The sequence below is a fragment of the Excalfactoria chinensis genome, chromosome 4 (assembly GCF_039878825.1).
Source record: "Excalfactoria chinensis isolate bCotChi1 chromosome 4, bCotChi1.hap2, whole genome shotgun sequence".
In the NCBI taxonomy this organism is placed as follows: Eukaryota; Metazoa; Chordata; class Aves; order Galliformes; family Phasianidae; genus Excalfactoria; species Excalfactoria chinensis.
Window position 1 is genome coordinate 6,396,014 of NC_092828.1, and position 21,937 is coordinate 6,417,950.

At 48.0% G+C, this 21,937-nt stretch overlaps 2 protein-coding genes across 2 annotated transcripts in view; one reads left to right on the forward strand and one right to left on the reverse strand.

Annotated features, from left to right (window-relative positions):
- UVSSA (UV stimulated scaffold protein A) overlaps nucleotides 1-8,773 on the forward strand; it is a 48,284-nt gene extending 39,511 nt beyond the window's left edge. The window contains exons 12-13 of the mRNA XM_072336060.1: nucleotides 1,979-2,159; nucleotides 4,689-8,773. Coding sequence (XP_072192161.1) covers nucleotides 1,979-2,159; nucleotides 4,689-4,782 — 275 coding nt within the window. The 3' untranslated portion in view covers nucleotides 4,783-8,773. The remainder of the gene's footprint in view (nucleotides 1-1,978; nucleotides 2,160-4,688) is intronic.
- Nucleotides 8,774-13,746: 4,973 nt separating this feature from the next.
- On the reverse strand, nucleotides 13,747-18,485 carry NKX1-1 (NK1 homeobox 1). The gene is made up of 2 exons (XM_072336485.1): nucleotides 18,134-18,485; nucleotides 13,747-14,670 (listed from the first exon to the last, which is right to left on the reverse strand). The coding sequence occupies exons 1-2, from the start codon at nucleotides 18,483-18,485 to the stop codon at nucleotides 13,877-13,879; spliced, it is 1,146 nt and encodes a 381-aa protein (XP_072192586.1). The 3' UTR covers nucleotides 13,747-13,876.
- Between the last annotated feature and the right edge of the window lie 3,452 nt (nucleotides 18,486-21,937).

Consider the following 21,937-nt stretch of genomic DNA (forward strand, 5'->3'; position numbering starts at 1 on the left):
TGTAGCGTTCATCCTCTTCCAATAGTTCGCACACAGGAGCAAATTAAGTGCCTATTTTTTGTGTCAACCCTGCAGAGTATCTGGTTTTTCAGCCCTTAGTGACTTGTTAACAAACAGGTATCAGGACAGGCTGGTGAAGGCAGGCCGCTGGCCAGTCAGATGTGAAATAGCATCTCTTTACTAACTACAGTATTGATTCCCGCCTACCCCTGCAAACTGTGTAATTTTCTTTTCCCTGCTGCTAAACTCAGTAACAATGTATGAAGAGCTTTAGGGGCCCATCAATGCTCAAAAAGGCTGCTCTTCCCTGGCATTCTATTGATTTTTCTCAAAGGCTTTTAAATTGCTCCTTCATTTTACTCAAATGCTCATTTCATCTCTACTGGATGCCGGCATTTTTTCCTTGTGTTTAAACAATTGCTCCATTCACTGGGTTCCTAAACTGTGACGCCTTCTTATTACTGGGAGATAAACTGTTTAGACAGTTTTCCTTAATCTTGGATTAATCGTTCCTGTATCTGAATTGTACTGTTCTGTATTCATTCAGTTACAAAAAAAAACAAGCCACCAAAGAAACCCATCTCTTCAAGTCTTATGATCTATCAAGTATACAGGTTCTATTTTCTCCCTCTGTGATTCTCCTGCTCAGTTCCTACATAGCTCCGTTTTCCTCACGCTTTTTTGTTGTTGTTACTGTTGGATTTTAACCTCTTTGCTTTTGCATATCATACCAATAGGTTTGATCTCACCAGTCCTTGGCAAATAGCTCAGGTATTCCTAAGCGCTGCATTCTTAAGTACCTCTAGCCTTCTTGAACGTTACCAGTATTTGCCCTGCTTTATACATAAGTGAAATCATATCGTCATTTAGAACTGTACGTTTTCCCAAAGGCGTTAAATGAGAGTAGAAGTTTGGCGTTCCAGATTCTGCTGACTTACGTGAATCTTTATGACAAATGACTGGTTATTAAAATAAGGAATTTTGACTTTCATGCTGTGTGGACAACATCACTCTCAAACTACATGCTCAACGTGTTTATAAAGTGGTGCCATTTTCTTTCTCCAGGCAGAAAAATTGATCTGTCCTCTGGCCACATTTTTACTTACTGCTGCTTTTATCTTTCATTCTTGTTCTGGTGTGCAAGACACTGTACTAATGATGAAAGATAACTGCTTCCTCAGATTTACAGTCTGATTCATTTATGCTTATTCCCGTGGTGACTACTATGATCAGATTTCACTTAGAGGGGTTGGATTCGGAAGCATTAAGGATTGTGCAGAACTGTAAACCAAGTTTTTGAAGAAAGGTGTTCGCTTGGGCTATTGTCAAGAAATCTGATTTAAATAAGGTGTCTGATCAAGTGTGGGATACTTGGAAACAGTGATCGTTTCAGATGAAAATTGGACTTGTGGCAACAAGGTCATGTCTTACTCAAGAATACTTGAATAATACTTATAAGAATACTTATTACATGTCAGGTGCCAGTCACATTTTGAAGCAAATAAAAATGTTACGTGTTACCATATAGTTACCCTCTATTCTGCTCTAAAGTTGGCAAAGTCCATATTTTTCATTTTTAAGCTTTTTTTTTTTCAGAATTTATTCCTGGAGATAAGTTCCTCAGCTACATTGCTGGCACTTTGTTCAGTTCCTAAATAATGATTGCTGTGTTTATGTCAGCTCTCCTGAATGGAATATTTTCCTCGAAATTGTGTTGCTGTAAAAGCTTAAAGTCTTCATACAGAACAGTTTTATCTACAGCAGGTAATAATAGATACTGATCCCAGACTGGCAGGGCTTTTTTATCAAGGTCTGTGGTTTTGACTAACTGCTTTATCCTCCTCTCCCTTCATGTACGCAACTTAAAGCACACTGACTCTGCCCTTGCCTAGGGGTGACAAGAACCTTTACCTCAGGTAAGGCTGCAAATTCTGCTTAGGCCTGTATTTTTAAAGTGCCTGATTTTTCTAATAAACAGAGTGGCGAGATCCAGAATTCATGAGAGAAGTTGAAGCAGCCACGGGAGTGGATCTTGGTTCCTCTAAAATTAAGGGGAAAGGAGGAAAGAAGAAAGGGAAGAGGAAATACCCAAATCTGACAGACCTGAAGCAGCAGGCTAACACTTCTCGCTCCCGGCTTGAGAAGATAGTCTTCAATAAGTAAGATACTTATGTTTTCTGAAGCTTGCTAAATGATTGTTTCCCTTTGTTTTAGTGGTGGTTTTGTTTCTACACAATGAATAGCTTCCTTTGCCAGTGGCAAAGCACAGATGCCATCTGTGCTGCTGGAGTGCAAAGACCAGCAGGTACTGATGACCGAGGTTATTTCTTAGAGTATGATTTGCAAATAATTTATAAAATTTCCCTATTCTTTTTAATCATCATTTTCATCTATTTTAGCCTGTAATTGCTGTAGTGTCTTCTTTGGATGAACATTTATTAATGGATGGATGCTGCTTCATGCATGCAGAAAGCACTGGATGTGGAAAGAGTGACTTCTCCCTTTCCTCCCAGCATGAGTTCAGACAGTGCAAACTACTTGGACTGAAAAACAGCAAATACTTGGAAATGTTAAGAACCTAAAATAATCATAACTTCCACATACTAAAGGCTAGGCACTAATGCACACAAGATTATTTATGCACCCTTACCTTTACGTTTCACAAATGTAGCCGATAGCTACTTATTTGCAAGAAAGCTTGGCTTCTCTGAGATAACAGTTCAAGGGATAGATTGAATATTCTAGCAGTTTGCCCTTGACATTCACACAACTTGCTGGCTCAAGGTAAATGGAGTTCTGAAACCCCATGTAGTTTGTAACACGGTTCTGCTGAAGGAAGAATGTTATAGAAAAGAATTTGCTTCTGGAAAATACCCCTGTGTTATCCTGCCTGCTGCTCCTTGGCATTTAAACATTTTAGACAAAGATGTCTCCATGACTTACATAGACTTACATGAGAAAACATCAGGCAGGCTGGCTCAGATGCAAGCAGGAGTCCACAACCCCCCTACAAGCTGAACAGGTTTTAGAACATTTAGTAGCACCATATGCCTGCTCTCCTGTGCTGTTTCTTGTCTGTAGTCTTGATTAGGTCTGGCTGCAGCACAAACTTATCTGAGCATGCTCTGGTCTTCATCAGATGGGAAGCTGCTGCAATTACTTAGAGCTTTGTGTGTTAAAAATGAAGTAGTCAGAGCAAGGTGAATTGTAGAAGGTTGTCAAGTCAAAAAAGCAAAAATATGAAATCATGAGCAATTATTCCCTAATTATGTTGTATGAGTTGAACAGCATCCAAGACATGTCTTTGAATTCAGTTTTCCCCTTTATGATGCAGTAGTTATAGTAAAGCTAAGTCCATGCTGATTTTGATTACATAGTAGCACAGTTTCTATGACATTATCATGTTACTTGATCTTAAAGTAAAAAACCATGCTGTTGTAATAATATGAAATTCATATCAGCTTTAACTTTCTAAAGCTGTTTTTGGTTTACTCTGCTCTGTGCTAATGATTACGAATGTGTGTTAGTGCCCAGGTATAGGGAATCAAACCTGTCATGTTTTAATAGGTTTCATGCTTTGAAGCACTAAACAAGATGATAACCTTGGCTCCTTATAACAACCCCAAATTACTTGAAATGTATAGGTGATAAACCCAGGCTCTAGTCTGCCAATAAAGTTAAGTGAAATTGCACAGAGATCATCAAGGTGGGATCTCATTTCATTTACAGTATCACACAATCCAGGGGTGCTAATGTAAAAACTACATGACATGAAAGTGGCAAGGCCACTCTCCACTGCTAAAGGCTCACTTTTCTCCTGCCAATTAGGTAATATTTGAAGAGCAATACCATGACGACATTTTTCTTGACTCTTTTAACTTTATTGGCAGAATTTTGTTGAAAGAAACCCACTTTCAAGGTTTTTTTTTCTCAGAATGCTTGCTTTGGTTACAGCTGCTGCTGAGAAAGTCTTTAATCCTGCTATTTAGAAGCACTGTTGAGAGGTATCCTCTGTTTTCAAATGCTTCAAAATAGCTTTTAAAGTTAATCCATTAAAGGGAACAGTTAGTTATAACAAAAGTCAGCTTGCCTCAGAAGTAACCAGGGGAGCCGAGCTGTATCAGGGTGTAGGCCTGATCCTGAACAGGATCACATTGCCCGGTGGATGCCTTTTCCTCATTCTACCAGACACCCTGCAGCATCTGCAAAAGTGGCAGAGAAAAGCAGACTGTGACAGCATGGAGGCTAACGGACTTGAAACCACGACTGTCACTTTGCGTGAGAGAACAGGCAGGCTGTGTTTCCAGAGTACAAATGAATGGAGACATCAATCAGTGCCACATCTTAAACTGGATGGAGTCCAGTTTCCTGTAGAAAGGATAGATGCTTTTGAAAAATCAAGTTTACGTGTGACTATCAGAAATAGCACTAAGAGGATAGAATTGACAGCTATTAAAGTGAAAAGCTTTAGATTGGTTTACTCCTGTTAATGAAATCATCGCCGAATTAAACTATTTGTATTGCTACAGCTAATTTGGTTAACAAGACAATGTGTTCAGCTCCAGTGCTGTGTTCGCAGGCCTGATAGCAATTTATCTTCGTTCATTTTTCCCCCAATGTTTATAAAGAATCTGAGATTGCATAGAATCAATACAAGAGCCTTTATATATTTTTTGTTTCTCTTGCAGAGGTGCTGTGAAACGAGTGGTGAAAGCAATGAATCAGATGGACCAAAGAAAGCATGAGAAGTTTGCCAACCAGTTTAACTACGCACTGAATTAAGTTGTAACAAAATGCAAAGAAGATCAACAAGAGTGCAACTGTACAAAGCCTTTAGAGCAGGCCTCCGTGTTTGAAACACTGCTGTGTGCATTTTTACTGGGGTTACTTCTTGAAGTGTTTTTAACTTCTAATTTATTTTACAATTAACATGAATTTTGGCAAGGATGTGGTAGGACATAATGGACTTAATGCACTTAATGATAAGTATTGGAAATTTACTTGAAATAGAACATAGTTTGTATAAAACGTTCAGGGCCTTTTTGCCTTCCTATGGGACCAATATAATTTACACATTGCCAGCACAATTGTGATTTGCCTTGACTTTCATACCTTCAGAAAGATGCCTTAAAAACAATCTGATTTCCACTCGAGGTGGTAACACATAGGCTATTTGCTCAGCCTTATAGTCTAGAAAGACTGCCACATCAAGCAGCCTGCCAGCTCCTCCGGCACCTCTGAGGGCTTCTTGCACATGAACTGGAAAAAGCCAAGCCCATTCATGATCAGAAGGCATCAGTTTGATTTCAGCAGGTTTAAGAGCCAATTCAAACTCAGTAGCTGCGGGATCAGCGTAGAAGCTGAAGTTAACTTGGTCTTGATCTCCTTCTCTTCCAAAGACGGTCTCCCACTGTCTTTCAAGAAATGAGTTTGAAAAGTATGTTATGAAAAGATGTAAAGATACTTAAAACGCGCTGGAGTTTAAGTGATACCAAAAAAGCTGCATTATAAAAAGGTTTTTCAATGAAATTACTCAGGTGACTTACTGAGAAAGTGAACTGCCTGGCTTCAATCAGTTAAAAAAACCAAACGGTTGAAGTTGCATCAGTTTCAATCTCAGGAGTGCAAGTAGGGACCTAAATACACACAAACACCTGAATTTTTGTAACACATTGGATCCAGATGCTTGGTGTCGATGTGGCTTGTTATTGACAGTGTTTAGCCCAATCCCTCATAACTGCTTTGCTGGCTATCATCATCGTGTCAGAAGTAGAATGAAATAAACACTGACTAGTTGTGCTCTTGGGAGGTTTCAGACAGTTTATCAGTGAAGGAAATCAAGAGTATCAATGAAGACAGTGTTTGAACTGAACTTCAGAACCAAAGAAGTCTTCAGTAAAACACAGAAGACGACTTAGAATGGATTCTCTGCAGCACCAGCTTAGTTACTCACCTGCTTGAGATACATCCTTGTACAGCAAGAGATTCCCTAAGAATTTAAAATAAAACCCTCTGTGTATGTTTTGACCACCTCAGACAAGAGCTAATTCACAGATCTGCCACTTATCTGTTGACTTGCGCAAGTATTGCTAAGAAAGCAAGCAATGATAATTTAATCTTCCAGATCTTTGCAGTTTGGAAGACATTTTCCTCTCCAACACATACTTAGGAGCATACTTCTACACTGTGACAAATAATAAATAGCCAGCAGCTGTTAAAGCAAGATTTTCTTAGTTATTTACTGCACTGGAAACCAAAGCTGTGTCTACTAACTATCCAGCTAACAGTGAAGGCTGCAGCTGAAAGCATATATGGTATATATGGACTGTACTCATCGCCTGATCAGCTGAATCAACTGACTGACTGGTTTAATTTATTAGCAAAGACAAAAAACAAAAAGCAACAACGGAGCTCACGTACTTGAATGCAACGTAGCTCAATGGACGCTGATATTACAGAACAATCCAAATGAAAGTGCTTGATCTGGGAGATAGATAGTATTTATGAGAAACATAGCAGTTACTATTCCACAAGTGCACTGCCTCTCTAACTCTATGTTAGTCTGACCTTTTACCAGCAAGGATCTTCCCTTTGTCCATAGTGTTTGAAGAAACACATGCTTCCTCTCCCATGTTAATTATTGCCTCATTTACTCAAAGGCTTTGCCAAGTTCCTCTTTTAGAAGTACACCTACAACAGATTCTGAAATATTTTGCCTTTGCAAACATTCTCATTAGAGCTGCTCAGACATAATGCAGTGAAATTTAAGAGCTTGCTCCTTTTTTTTAGGTTAATCTGTGGCTCTGATGGAGAAAAACAAAAATAAAGACCCCTATCACCAGTGATCCAGCATGATTTCATTACACAAAATTCCTTTTACAGATATACCATTCGCAAGCTCTACTGCGTATTTTTTGTCACCCTTTTGCAACTGTACCGTAACATACTCCTGCTTAGTGGAGATACTGCGTCTGCTTTTCAGATACTTAAACACCTTGTATGATTTGGCCCTTGGTCTGCATTGTTAAGCTGTAATACAGGTTGAATTTGCCATGTTCCTAGAGGAATGTGGTAGCCCTGAGTTAGAGTGAACTATACAGATATATCTAAGGCATCCTCTTATAAAGAGTGACATTTCAGTGCTAAAGTAAGAATAGAAAGCAAGGACTTCTCTATGCTTATTCTTAGTAGAGCATGATTGCATCTGGCAAGTAAAAACTGAAAAGGAAGAAACTGTAGCCTGTATAAATTTGGTGCTGATGAAGGTGGGAATGAAGGTTCTGACCCTGTAATAGAAAGCACTGTGACAAACACAGGTTTGGTGTGAAGTTTGTGAGCAAAATAAGAGCACATCTCTCTAAAGTTACTGATACAGAATGATGGCTCCGTGCTCACCTCTTACTTGACATCTTGCATTTTTATTATCAAGACTTACTTAAGGCTTGGCTAAAAATTTCTCTTAGATAAATGTAACCTTTAAATGCTCTTAAAATGTATTTACTTAAATAAGAAAAACACAGAATTTGGTTTTGCATGGACAATATGTCACACTGTGTAAAGCAACCTGTATCTCAGGAACCTGGCAAACAGAAGCCTAAGTCAACATGCATTAGAGTAATTCAACAGCAGAGATAGCCATCTGGTGGTGTTTCATACCCATGCAAATACCTGGCTGTTCATGGCTCATCCAGTGCTGTTAATTAATGGTTGTAATCATGGACATGATAGAAACATCTTCCTTGGCACTACTTACGTGGTGAAAATGAGTCATTAAAGCCATGCCTTTTGAAACGATACCACCATGCTGGAAAATACCCTTACAGGATAATCTGAATGCTGGTGGCATAGAAGGGAATCATCTGCAAATTGTCCCAGAAGATGTTTCTAGGCTTAGGCACATAGACACAACCAAAAAGCTGCTTAAGTTGGATTCTAAGGGTCTGTACCTGCTGTGGGCATCACTTCACTTCACAGCGAGGCCAAAGTCCTTGTTTAAGCCTAGCAAGACTAAAGGAAAAGAACAAAAAAGAAAACAAGCATTCAAGGAGGTTTGATCTGACGTGCATTTTCACAGCAACCAAATGCATACCTTAATATTTGTTTTTAAAGAGGCAGTGGGAATCATACACTTGAAAGCTACAGTGCTGGAGCACACATCCAGGAGGCAGCTCCCATCACTCATTATCCTATGGGAGCTGAAACTCAACCACAGTGGAGTTAAATATGCCTCACATAGGAGACCAGCCAGAAGGAAAAATATATATAATTAAAATAGAGCCTTCTAGATTAACTACAGCCCCCAGGTTGAGGCTGGATCCTCATTGCCATCCCCCTACACCCCTGCCATGAAAAACACTGCTGAGAATCATAGATTCAGGTGAGAGTTTGTTTGTAGTGATAGTTGTCACCAGCTAGATCAGCCTTAAGGGCCTTGTGAGAAGGGCATTACTCTGACAACTACTGGAAAGACGGTTCTCATCCATTCTAAGATATCTGAAGAAAATAATTAACAGCATCTTGATGGTGGGAGAAAACAACTGCATGTGTTTGGAAACCTGAAGGGGAGTCCTGCACCATGTGAAAACACTTCAGTGCTGACAGTGCACAGCAAGATCCATTCAATGGGAAGCTGAGAAAGATTAGATAGGACAGAGATTCTAGGCATCAGGGAAAGATAAACCAGAAACAGAAAGCAACAAGGCAGGAATGAGCTGGGGTCTTCCTGACAGTAACCAGAACCAATCAACACCTAGCACTTACCTGACAGTTCACCAAGCAGGTCTGGAGTGAAGTCAGCAAGGTAGGCAGCAGGTAAAAGCAGGTACAAAGCCAAACACAGCTCAGCAAAGGGACTTTACCAAAGCATAACTCCTCCACAAGCAACTGAAGGGTGAAAGCTTCATAGAATCTTCTGAGTTGAAAGGGACCTTTAAAGGTCATCTATTCCAACTCCTCCACAGTGAACAGGGACACCTACAGCAAGATCAGGTCAATCATAGAATGGCCTGGGTTGAAAAGGACCACAATGATCATCCAGTCCCAACCCCCTGCTATGTGCAGGGTCACCAACCAGCAGACCAGGCTGCCCAGAGCCACATCCAGCCTGGCCTTGAATGCTTGCAGGGATGGGGCATCCACAGCCTCCTTGGGCAACCTATTCCAGTTCATCACCACCCTCTGGGTGAAAAACTTCCTCATATCAGAACCTGGTCCAGCCTAGCCCCATATACCTCTAAGAATAGTACCACCCACCACCTCTCTAGGCAAACTTATTCCTTATATCTCTCCCAGTTCAGCTGATTTCATGGCAGTCACACCCAAGGTCATGCAGCTGTGCCACATTAGTGCTGCAAATCACCACCTGGGAGGGTGTGGGATGAGGCTGCTGATGAGAACTACAGAGAAAGATGGCTAAATGGAGAAAACAGAGTCGGTTGTTACATTCAGAGCACTAGGAGCATCCTTAAATGAGCATGGCTACGGTTCTTTCTATTACAAAGTCCTCTACAGATGTTGGAGAATATGGAAAGCACCATAAGCTAAGTGCTTTATAGATCAGGAACAGCCTGGACCTTCTCCATCCAGCAACACTGATGACTCTCTGAGCTGAAACATGCTAGAGATCCCCAACCACATCCTCTAGAAGATACATGTGGATGTGTCTGTCTAGCAAGTGGGCAAATTGTGACCTGTGGGATGAGGTTATTGCTGTTCTAGCTTCAGGTGCTGTTTCTGAAGGAGTCAGGTTTCTGAGTTGATGCTTTCTCTCCTCTTCCTCTCCTTCCAAACAGATCAAATGGAGAATTAAACTGTAATCTTGTTGAACCTTTCCTACAAGCTCAGCTGTTGCTGATGATGGTACTTCCAATGCCTGCTTCTAAGCTGCTGCAGCACAAATTCCTCCCTGAGTCAGCAGACCTGCAATATCAGCATTAATATATGAAAGGGTTTGTTTGTTTGTTTAAGCTCAGCCTTGTTCTTTCCAAGGGCAGTAGCTGTACCTTTGCTTATCTGCCTGTCAGAGCAAAACCCCAGCTACATGAAGTGCTCATTACGTTTTTACATTAGCATTGGGAGTCACTTTTGTCAAGGGGTTAAGGAAAAAAAGTTGTTAAAATTGTTTAAATATGGTACTAATTGGTTTAGGTGTAATGAAACAGCATTAAGCATCTGGTTTCTTTGCAAGGGATTGTTGGGTAACCATTTCTGCCAAGGCTGCAATTTGCATAATGACAAGGTGTTGGCATTGCATCCACCATTAATTTGCTGTGTATATAATGCTATTATGGATCCGCTCTTATTCACGTATACTATAAAAGATATATCAAAACATAATCCACAATTCTGCTTGTTTGGAAATTGCTTTTGGATATCTTTGATTTTCTGCAACAGGATTTTTGTCACTTGGATGCTAACAGCATCAGGAGGAGAGTTTGCCACGTGCAGTTCTGAGCCCTGAAATTCAACGTTGCTTCCAAGTGGGCATGAGCCTTTATTTTCCTGAAGAAGAGGCAAGTGAAAGTGTGATCAGGTATCCTTGAAGCAAACACAGTATTTCATCCAAACGCTTACCTACAAGGTGCATTGCTGGTCCTTTAAGTCCCAAACAGCATTCTTAAAACGTTACCTAATCTTCAATAGGTCGTAGCTAGGGCAGTTTCCTATTACCAACTGTATGTCAACACAACCAGTTGCAAAGCCAAACCAGCAGCCCACCAAAATCCTCCATTCCTGTGCTTTTCTTCCCCTGTTCAGTCTCCAGGGATCAACTCAGAAGAAATGAAGCTTGTCACACTACCTTTGGTAAGGTGGAATGATGGGGAAGAGTCCCTCTGAGCTCAGCTGTGCAGGCGGGTTCTTCCACTGTGTGTTACAGAATCATGGAATGGTCTGGGTTGAAAAGGCCCACAATGATCATCCAGTCCCAACCCCCTGCTATGTGCAGGGTCACCAACCAGCAGACCAGGCTGCCCAGAGCCACATCCAGCCTGGCCTTGAATGCCTGCAGGGATGGGGCATCCACAGCCTCCTTGGGCAACATGTTCAGTGCATCACCACCCTCTGGGTGAAAATCTTCCTAAAATCTAATAAACCTCCCCTGTCTCAGTTTAAAGCCATTCCTCCTTGTCCTATCACTATCTACCCCTGTAAGGAGTCCATGGTTGTAAAACAAACTTAAACAGGAACTGGGCATTAACTCAAATACTTGTAGTAAGGCTACATTTCTTTTTTTTTTGTACTGGAAAAGCAGTAGTTTATAAAAGGGATGAACCTTTACTATGTCCATCACCATCTCATACATATTTCTGTGACTTGCAATTCTTGCAGTGTCGGCTCTCATTGACTGCTTCTGTAAAATGTCACTGCTTTGTGACAGCGCAGAGAAGAAAGTATAAAAGATGGTGTTATTTTTAAATGAAGTCTAACACTTTGGGTGGGGTGTCGCTTTTAACTAGCTAAAGATCTGTCATACACCAAGTTTACATTAGTCAATCATATATTGGACTTGGCAGTTGTTTGTCACGTTGCTTGAACCTCCATGCCCAGACTTCTGGGTACTGGATATGAGTTGGTCTGTGTCCTTGGTGTTTTCCTATAGGCACAGAGTGCACCCAGAGGATTTCTCCTGGATGGGCACTACAGTCTCATCAGCCCTAGATTCCTAATGCTCTGATAACCCCAAGCATTGCTTTCAGGCTTTTTCTGTATGATGAATCCACATCCCTGTCAGACAGCGTCAGGCATGGAGAAAAAGCTCTTCTTGCCTGGTTTATTTTCAGTGTGACAGCCACCATTCAAGCTGTGTAGGTAATGATGTGACCATGTGGCACAGAACAGGATGGTCAGAAGGAAACAAACAAAACAAACAAGCTTACAGAAGTGCATCAGATAGAGAAGAAAACAGTTTATATAAGCCCACCTCGTGAGAAAAACTTGATCTTAAGGTGCTGCTCCTGCTCATACTTTAAAAGGCCTCTGCATGTGGGCTGTGACTCAAGACAGACTACAGGGTTCACAGTCTGTGTGCTGGGAAAGCTCGGCTACAGCCAAGGCTCTTTGGTTTTTGTATTGACTTCCATGCGCAGAACATCAACTGGATGAGACATTCAAGCAAGAACTGTCAATAACTTCCTAAGCAATGCTAAGAAATACCCCCCTCAGAGTCTGTTTTCAGCATTGCCTTAAAATGTGAGAAGCCTCGTTAAGATGGATTTAATGACTGCGAATCTCAGGCTGACTCCTTCCTCCAGCAGCTGTGAGTAATAACGCTCACACAGACAGGTTCTGCTGGCAGGAGGCTGACTGACTCAGAGCAAACTGACTCAGAGCAGGAAAATCATCTGCTCCAGAGCTCCAAGCATCTCCCTTTTAGCGCAGGAATACTTTCCAGCTGGGGGAACTGCTCGGAATTCCCTTTGTGTTTGTTGTTTCTCTTAATGAAGCCGGCTTATGCCCCATCTGAGCTACAAACACAAGCAGTGTTTGCTCAGACCTGGTCAGCAACAGGCTGGTTTGACAACGTGAGTTTCCTAAGCATCCCCTTCCCAGTTCGCTTTGCTCCTGTCATTAGACAGCCGTGCTCCAAAGCGCCACTTGTAGCGTTCTCTCTGCAAACTCACTTCGGAACACCGTTTATCACAACACTGATCGCCAAACTCAAACGACTTGGGGCGGTTCTGAAGGTCGGAAGATGAACTCTGAGAACCGAGCGGAGGAACCGAACCTTCCCCGGCTGCTGGTGTCGGGCCCTCCCGCATTATAGCGCCCCCTGCCGGGCGCACCGCGGAGCCGCCTGCCGCTCCGTGCAGCGGGGACGGAGCGCGGCTGTCAGCGGCCGGGATGCTCCGTAAGAGCTGCTTCAGATCACTCGAGAAAAAGCTGGATTCGTAACATTTGCCTCGGGACGGCAGCCGTCACGGTTCGGAGCTGAAAAATAAAGCAAACGAAAGCCAGACGCAACAGTGGGAATAGGGAGTTCCCATCCGTACCAAGTTTAGGATCGCGTGGGGAATGAGGGTCCTGCGGCCCTTTCGGGTGGGAGAAGCGGCCCGGCTTTGTAATTTAGATAAAATAAGATAAGGGTGATAGAATTGACGTGATTTTCCAAAATCATCAGCGGAGGCGCGATGAGAAGATGGCTTTATTTGTTAAAGGGGCGGGATAGGAGCGAAAGAACCGATTTGTTCCATTTACATAAAGCCAAAACATCGGACTCTCCGTCTGCGGACAGAGAGGAAAACAGGCGGGGAGCGGTTCTGATATGGCAGAGCGGAGGCCGGCAGTTGGCGAGAGACGGGCACGAAACATGGCAGGGCGATGCCCGCTGTATTAAGCGACAAAACGAAGTCCGTGAATAGGAAACACGCGGTGCGGTTCCCAGCCTAAACGCAACTAGAAACAACCCCCCCCGACTCGGCCCCTTTTTGCCTCTTGTGGGTGTTTTCCTGCCGCCCCGCCCGGAAGCAGCAGCCGGCACCACGAGTTCCTTCACGTTTATTGATTGACTTCAAGTGTTCAGCAAACAAAGTGCTCTCTGTATCGTCCGCCCGCCGTCACTCCCATCCCTTATACATTAATTAGAAAGTTTAAACTTTTTTTTTCTTTTTTCTTTTTTTTTTTTCTTTTTTTTCCCCCCGTAACGACCAGAAATATACAGAAATGCAGAACTTATAAACGAAAAAAACCCAAAACCCCACAAAGCGAGGGGGCTTCGGCCGGTCCGGTCCGCAATGCTCCGTGCGTTGAGGTAAGAGCCCAGCCCACCAGCCCACCGCAGCGCCCCTCCGCAGGGGGGTCCGTCGGGCCGGTCCGGTCCGGTCCTCTCAGCACCGAAGGCAGCGCGGGCTGAGGGCTGGGGGAAAGCGGCGGAGCGCGCTTATAGGTGGGGTGTATAGAAAGCCGGAGCGCCGTAAGTCTGCGAGCCCAGCACGAAGGGCGAGAGGACGGCGGGGCTGGGCAGGAAGGGCAGCTGGGCGGCGCACACCAACCCCCCGGCCGGGTGACCCGCGTAGCTGCCGGGCCCGTGCATGGAGAGCGGGTTGCCCATGGGCGGCGAGTGGCTGAGCGGGCTGAGACCGCCCGGCAGCGCCCCTCCGCCCAGCGCTCCGCCCGCCCCGCCGCCCGCCCCGCCGCCGCCGGTGGGCGCGCTGGTGTCGGCGCCCGGGTTCTGCTTCTTCCACTTGGTGCGGCGGTTCTGGAACCAGATCTTCACCTGCGTCTCGGTGAGGCTGAGCGACAGAGCCAGGTTGAGGCGCTCGCACACCGACAGGTACCGCGTGGACTTGAACTTGTTCTCCAGCGCCACCAGCTGCTCGTAGGTGAAAGCTGTCCGCGCCCGCCGGGGTTTGCCCGACTTGGAGTCCGAGCCCGTGCGCTTCCTCTTGGGCTTGGCCTGCTGCTGACCTCCGCCGGGTTGCTGGGGAGGCGGCGGCTGCTGGGGCGGCGGCGGCGGGGGGGGCGGAGGGCCGACGGCCGCCTCGGGCGCTTCGGAGTGCTGCGAACCCGCCTCGGCCTCGCCGGGAGCCGCCGAACCGCTGCCGGTGCTGCCGCTGCTGCTGCTCTCCTCGCTGCACAGCTCCTCGTCGTCCTGCAGCTCGCTGTCGGGGCTGCGGCTCGGCCGGCTGCTGTAGTCCAGGTCGCACTCCTCGGCCTTGTAGAGCTCGCCGTCCTCTGCGCAAAACAGACAGCCGCCGTTAGACCTCCGCCAGCCCCAGCCCCGACCCCGCGCGGCCCCGACGCCCTTCGGCCTCCCCGCTGCTGCCGTTAGGACGGGGGGAACGAAGATACCCCGTGGCCCGAGGTGGGGATGCTCACAGGGGGAGCAAGGCTCGGAGCTGCTCGGAAGCGGCGGGAGCTGCCACTGATGGGCAGCGCCGGGGGCCGCACCGTGGGGACCGGTCCGGTGCCGTGCAGCCCGGCAATGCTTTTGGCAGGGCAGGCTGTGACACCGAGAGGCAGCCGCTTCCAACCTCATCCTCAAAACACGGCCGGAAAGGCCCTTCGGGGAGGCAACGCCGTGATGCTGGAGCCGCCGGGCCGGATCCCTCAGCCCCGCTCCCCTTTAGCGAGGGGTGGGGGGTGGGCTGGCGGCCTGGGCCGAGCGAGCAGCCTTGGGGAGGAGGGCGGAGAGGCTGTCAGAGCGTAAAAGCAGTTTTAGTTTGGGAAGTGTCCGCGCCGATGGGAGAGCTGCTGGCTTTTGCACCGGCATTTTTAACCCTTTCTCCGTCTGGTTTTGACCCCTTGTCAGTTCGTGAGATGGAAGTATTAAAGTGGAGTAAATACTTGTATTGATTAGCAGAGCAGATACAAACTTAATTAAACTCATTTTGTGTAATGTACAAACTAGTTAACGGTCATTTAATTTATTTGGGTTTATAGGACGCTCCAATTAACGGTCTTCATTGGAGAACAGGGCAATTATCCGATATTTAAGGCTATCGGACTTCTGCTGATGGTTCTGTCATTGCGAAGCCTGGAAGGAAAGAGCTCTTTCGGGGAGAGCCGCCTCCTCCGCCCGTCGGGCTGATCCGGCAGGAGAGCGCTGCCCGCATCGTGCCGCGGGGCCACGGCGCTATCGGAGGCACCGAGGGTTTCAGGCACCCCTCCGCTTCCTTCCTCTCGGACCTACAAGGCGGCCGCAGCTCCGGGAGATCTCGAGCCGAAGGCTCGTTGTGTTCGGTTAACCGAGGTGTGCAAGAGAAAGTGGATCGCTCATCTGTCACCTTTAGCCCGTGCGTGTTTTAGTCGGTTTTCATGCCCCCGAAACTGAACCCGTTAGTGCGTATGCCCTGCTCTGTCCGTACCCTAACGCCGGACCCTCCCCAATAGCTATTAGACAACGCTAAGGGTGTTTTATAAAAGGATGTCTGTTAAAGGAACTGATTTTGGCTGACGTCGGCCGTGGCTGGCCCGGGGACATAAAGGGGCAGAGAAGTTTGTGTAATCCTCTTTACCCGGAAAACATCCCTTAATAACGCGGGTTTGTTCCGAGTCTTTTCCACCTTCCTGATCAAACCAAAGAGTGAAGAGCGAACCCGCCCGACCGCCGCCGCACAGACGTGTGGATGGGATCGGTTTCCCCCATCGGGGGAGTGAGGACGGCTGTCCCACGGCCTGTAGAACTTATTACACATCGAAGTGTGCCATTTTGGCCACAGCAATATACGAGCGGTGTGTGTATCTGTGTTCCCTTCCACACTCATTGAACTGCCGGTCCCGGTCGGGAGTTTATTTTTTCCGGTAAACTATGAAATCCCGTCCGCGGCTCTATTTAAGCTACAACCATTTCTTTGAAGCAGAAAAAAAAGGAATGGAGAGCGAGTGCTTTTCGTGACGGAGATGGACGCCGCAGCTGGGATTTGGGGCTCGGAAGATGCTGAATGCGAATTGTATACGGAGTTTTAACTCGGACCGAGCCGTTCTCCGAGCGCCCCGTGCCAGCCGCCCTCCTTCTGCCGGCAGCCCTCACCTTTCCGCTATGGCACTACGGCTGCTTTTCGGAACACCTCTCCTAAATCCAAGCACAACCGGGGCTGCTGTTAATTACGGAGAGGGGAATTAAGTTTGGCGATTCGAAGCAGTCCCGGCTCTGTTTGTGACACCGTGAAGGGCCGAACGCACGGCAGCGGTTGCGGATCCCCGCTCCGTGCCGCCCCATGATCTGTTTGCTGTTAGAGAAGTGATGGCATCGCATCGCTCTCCTTGTCTGGAGATAAAAGGGCGAGATTAGCGATAGGCTCACCCCGTCCGTCTTTCGGATCGCGCGGATCTATTTGCTATGACAAAAGTCGGACGGGGCTTAGACGAAGAATGACCTCGGGTACAGATTACTTCAAAAGCAAATCTCTTCGGAACTCCATCAACGCTCCGCTCCCGCTTTTGCTTTAGGAATTAGAAACGCTCTGAAAGATTGCGGCTGGAAGAGATTCCAGAGCGCTTTCTCTGCTTAATTTAACGGGAAAAGTCGCTCTGTGAAGAGATGGGAGAGCTCGGAGTTCCCATTCCCGGCCCAGATACGGAAATCATTTTCCCCTTCCCGAGAAGTTTCTCCCCGGCCCCGCTCCGCTCTCGGGATACGAATCGCTCCTTACACCGCTCTCGGAGCTGCCGCTGCCCGAAGCGCTTCGCTGTCCCCGGAGCCGCTGGGTTTAGAGGTGACAAACTCGGGATATTTGGACCCAGAAAGAAAAAGAAAAAGCAATCTAGAGCTCGGGTCGAATGCAATTCCCGATCAATAGCGAGCCCTAATAAGTGTAATAGGTTTTAATCGAGTAATTATCCGAATTTTGACCCTATAATTTAGATGTTAGGAAAGAGTTTGCAAGGTGCTTGAAAGAGATATGCACAATTCGATAATAGGATATCGATCCAGGCAGTCCTACATGCCACTCTGGGGCGATTTCCCCCATTATCCAGCCTCTTTACGCTGCTAAGCACATTTTACCTTAAATGTAATCGAAGGAATTTAATTGTTTTTCCAGAGATAACCAGCATTTTGTCACAATTAGTCTGATTTGTCCTAAAAAAAAAAAAAAAAAAAAAAAGAGCCAAGGGGAGAGAGAAAATTGAATCTGTCGCCCAGAGCAACGCGAAGGGGGGGAAGGGGAGAGAGGCTTCCAAAGCTGGGGAGAACGTACATAAAAGTCAGAAATGCCTCGGGAGCCCCATGGAGGGTGGGTGGGAGCGGGCTGCCACCCCAGGGCCCTCCGGCAGCTCCGACCTTTTGCGTCCTGCTCAGCACCGGGAGCCGGGAGCGGGCTGACCCAGGCGCGGCCTCTTCCCCGTTGCCGGCCGAGGCCCCGTGCAGAGCGCGCTGCCCCGCCGGGTGTCCCACCGCCGCTCCGGGCAATGCGGTCGGATGCTGCCGTCGGGCTGCCCCGCACGGAGCTCGGGGAGGGGGAACGCAGGCAGCGGGGGCCGCGCACGTGAAACGGAGAGCTGCGCCCGGCCCCCGCTTCGCCGTCCCCCGGCCTAAAACGCAGTTCCACCTCCCTGCAGCGCTGCAGGCGGCGTTAGCACAGCCTCGAGAACCGAGAACCGCTGCATCCCGAGGGTGATCTGTAAAAGCATGCGAGCCCCTTTCCCGTGCGTCCGGGCACAGCCCCCGTCCCGGGGAGCCCCCACACCTACTTACTGATCAGCTCTGCGGACTTCTTGCACGTGTCGAAATCTTCGGCGAGAGCCTTTGGCTCGGCCAGCTCCGTCCCTGAGTCCTCGGGCTTATCCTCCGCCCCCAGCGTGAATTCGGTCCCCACCGATTTGTACAAGACCGCGCACTGCCTCCTTTTGCTGTTGAATTTGTTAGGGTCCAGGATGTCGAGTACGGAGAAAGAGGTGGTTCTGTGCACTATGGGCAGCGCGGCCACTGCCCCCTCTTGTCCGGGAGTGTTGCTCTGGCTGTCCCCTTGTCTGTCCCTATTCCCAGGGCAGGAGTAGAGCGGCAGCTCCCCGCCGGCCGAGAGCCGCTGCTCCCCATGGCTGTCCATGCCTTCCCCGCGCACACCGCAGGACTCCCCGCCGATGCCCGCCGCGGCTGCGGGGGCTGTCACGGCCGCGGCTGCCGTTGCCGGGATGGAGATGTCACCGACCTTGTCTCTGCTCACATTCATGACTCTTCGCAGAGCCCCTCTCCGTTGCAACTTCTTCCCCCCCCCCTTCCCCCCCACCCTCCCCCTTTCTCTTCTCCCCCCCTCCTCAGGCGAAGTTGAGCTTCAAACTCCTCCCCGGTCCCCGCTCCGTGGGCTCTGCGCGCAGGGCAGCCGCTGCCTGCAGCTCCGGCACAGCGCTGGGGCCGGCCGGCAGCCTCCAGGGGAGGCACGGAGTCACGGGGCGATGCTCGGCTCGGAGCCTCCGCTCTGCTGCTCCTTCTTCCTTCTCATCATCCTCACCGGGCTGCCCGTGCTCTCCTTCCTCCTCCTCCCCCCCCCCCCCCACCCCTCTAGAGCACATACACACAGAGGCAAGGCTGTATCTTATTTATGCATTCATATTTAGCACTGGATTGTAATTGGCTACAAATTAATCCCTTGCCCATAATAGTCTGTAATCTTCATCACTGGAGGAGAGACGCAGTGAAAGTGTGTGCCGGGGGGAGGGGGGGCAGCGAGGGAGAGCGAATGAAGGATGGTGTTGCCTGTGATATACTTGGCTGTCAGCTCTGTTTCAGCACACCTCCACTCATCTGGAAAGCATCTAAATAGCCTTATTTGGAGAAGTGGGAGGAGATGACGCTTTCTTTTAAATAATTGCGGGATCAATATGAAGGAGATATTATTATACACGCAAAATGAGAACTTAAAGTCTTCCCCCCCCAACCTCCCCCCCACTCCCCAATAGAGAAGTGATCAGAAGGGGATTATGTGTGTTGTATGGGGAGGGGGGGGCTCGGAGGTGGCAGCCCCGCACCTGTTTCCCTTCCTGCCCGTTTTATTAAATTACAGCAAAAGGAGAAAATGAGGGACTCGGGTTCAGTGGTTGGAGCGGGGCTGGTGTCCGCGGACACGCACCCCCCCCCTCGTACAAGCTTCTCTCTCTTTCTCTTTTAGCCAATTAATTACAATTAAATATCAAGTGTAAGAGCCAGGAAACCTCTGGGAGCAAATGAATACGGGAACACGGCGCACGGCAAAACAGGGCGATCAATAAATACGGAGTAACTGGGAGAAAAAGAGCGGCGCCTCCCGTGCGGTAACCGGAGCCAACTTCCACTTTTGGCTGGGGGGGGGGGGGGGGGGGGGGGGTGTTAAAGGAGGTGAGGGGAGAAACAGGCAAAGAAACAAACAAACAAACAGAAAGCAGGACAAAAAGCCGAGAGCAAAGCCCTTCTCTTATCAAAAGTGCTTTTAAATATGAAAGATGAAGGAGCAGGAATACAAATGATGTGTGAATTGAGAAGCCCGAATTTCCTTCTCCTACCCTTAATTCCCTTCTCCTCCGCGTGGCCGTATGTGCTTCGATCGTATCAATTTCATTCTTGTTTTGGACGCTCCAGTCGCTATTCGGGTTGAATTAGCTGCCAGGAGGGGAGGGGGGGGGGGGGAACCCCACCAGTGTGTGTGTGTGTGTGTGAGGAAAATAGAGAAAGCATAAAAGGAAAATTAGCTTTTTTTTTTGTCTTTGAGGCTGGTGACACATACAAGGACAGGTCCTTTGCAATTACCGCGGGCAATGATCCTTTAGAAAGCAGAAATTAAAAGTTGGGAGAAATAATGGGTAAAACAATCAGCTTGTAATTTTGGTAGGGCTTGGACATGATTAGTCCATCAGCGGGTTGGGCCCAGGGGAGTCCCGCTGAGCGGGAGCCCACAGCAGCCCCCGCTCATATATTATACACCAGCCCTGAGATTTTAATCAGACATCACAACAGTGTCCTTTCCCTTTTATGACTTTATTACGCTTTATCTTTAAATTATAAATCACCTCCCGGGTTGAAATGCTATGTATAATCTGTGATCATGTGTAGGTAATTACCTCTCCCCCTTTTGCTGACCTTAGCGGCGGGGCCGACGCGAAAACGCGGCGGAGAGAGAAGTTTTAATCTGCGGACACAACACGCTCACCCCAACACACGCAGCTGCCTGCCTGCTTGTTTGTCAGCAGCTCCTCTGTCCTCCTCCAGCCGTGCCTCTCATCGCATCTTTTCTTTCGGATAAGTTTTCCTCCCCCCTTAGTTTGTACTTTCTTTTCCTTTCTGGAGACAATGTTGGTTTTTTTTTCCTTATTTTGGTTTGGTTTTTTTTTTTGGGGGGGGTGGTATTTTTTTTAGCTGAGGGTGTGGGGGGGTGGGCAGCGTTTATCTCTTGGCTCTGTCGGCCTCAGAAATGATCCTAATTGGGATTAAACCTATGCGCTCGGGTGTCCTCTCAGGGGCAGTCCCCACGCGTGCACAGCCCAGAGCGGATAAATGAGCCCGGATTCCCAGCTTTGAGCTCCGCGTTTGGAGGAGAAGTAGCCCGAGTAGCGTGGAACATCCTCCCCCCTCCACACTCTCCACCCCTCCCTCCCAATCTCTGCTCTCGGCGCTGCTCTCGCCCTTTCCCTCCGAACCGGAGCCGGGGGGCACAGGAGGCAGCACGGCTGGGCTTCTTCCCGACGGGGCCCCCGACCCACTCGGTGCTTTTGTTTGTTGACGGCTTAAATCGAGTGTTATAAAGATGTTCTATTGCTCCTAATCACAATTGATTGTCAATTAGAGCCTCATTTGTGCAATCTCCATCCATCTGCCATCTCTGGTTATCTGTTCACCAGAAAGTTAGCGCTGATTATGGGGCCCTAGATGAGTTGTGACATGTAATATCTCTCTGAGCTCGGGCCGGGTGACCGGACCCGTCTCGCTCTAAGGGAAGACAGTCCTTTTCATTTCCCTTGCAGGACGGACGAGCAACAGCCGCCCCGCCGGAGGACACGGGGAGAGGCTGCCTTTAGGAAGGGGCGGTGGGATGGCAGACACCCCCGTGCCCCCTAAAGAGGGGATGATGCCACGTAGAGCCACCCGCCGCATGCTGGATTCCGTGTCCCCCGGGGTAAACTCCCACGGAAACGTTTCCTTCTCCGAAACAAATAGAGAAACACGCGGAACACCTTCACGCTTTTACAAGCCTTCCGACCTCGGCGATAGTTATCTCTGTACTTAGGCTGAATTATACCTGCGGGGAAGTGATATTTCCAAAGCCTGAAGGCGCCGCTGGCCGGAGCATCATCCAGCAGCCGCCGGCTCCTCGGGCAGCCCCCGGCGGGGTGCGGCACAGCCCGGATCCAAGATTCCCCTCCTCTGCCTCTCCGGAGGCGAAGGGCTCCCCTCGGGAGGTCCCATCTGAGGTCGCATCTCACGCCCTGGTTTTACGAGGGCATGGCAGAGAAAACCCACGGAAGGCTCTGCTCCAGCCCTGCCGTGCCCGACAGGCTAGGAAGGAGGATGCGGGGCACCTCGGCTTCAGCT

Excerpts from the sequence above, each read along its gene's own strand:
- NKX1-1 (XM_072336485.1), bottom strand. The coding sequence starts at position 18,485 with ATGGACAGCCATGGGGAGCAGCGGCTCTCGGCCGGCGGGGAGCTGCCG. Across the intron at positions 14,671-18,133 it reads GAAGTCCGCAGAGCTGATCA|AGGACGGCGAGCTCTACAAG; the intron begins GTAAGTAGGTGT and ends TGTTTTGCGCAG.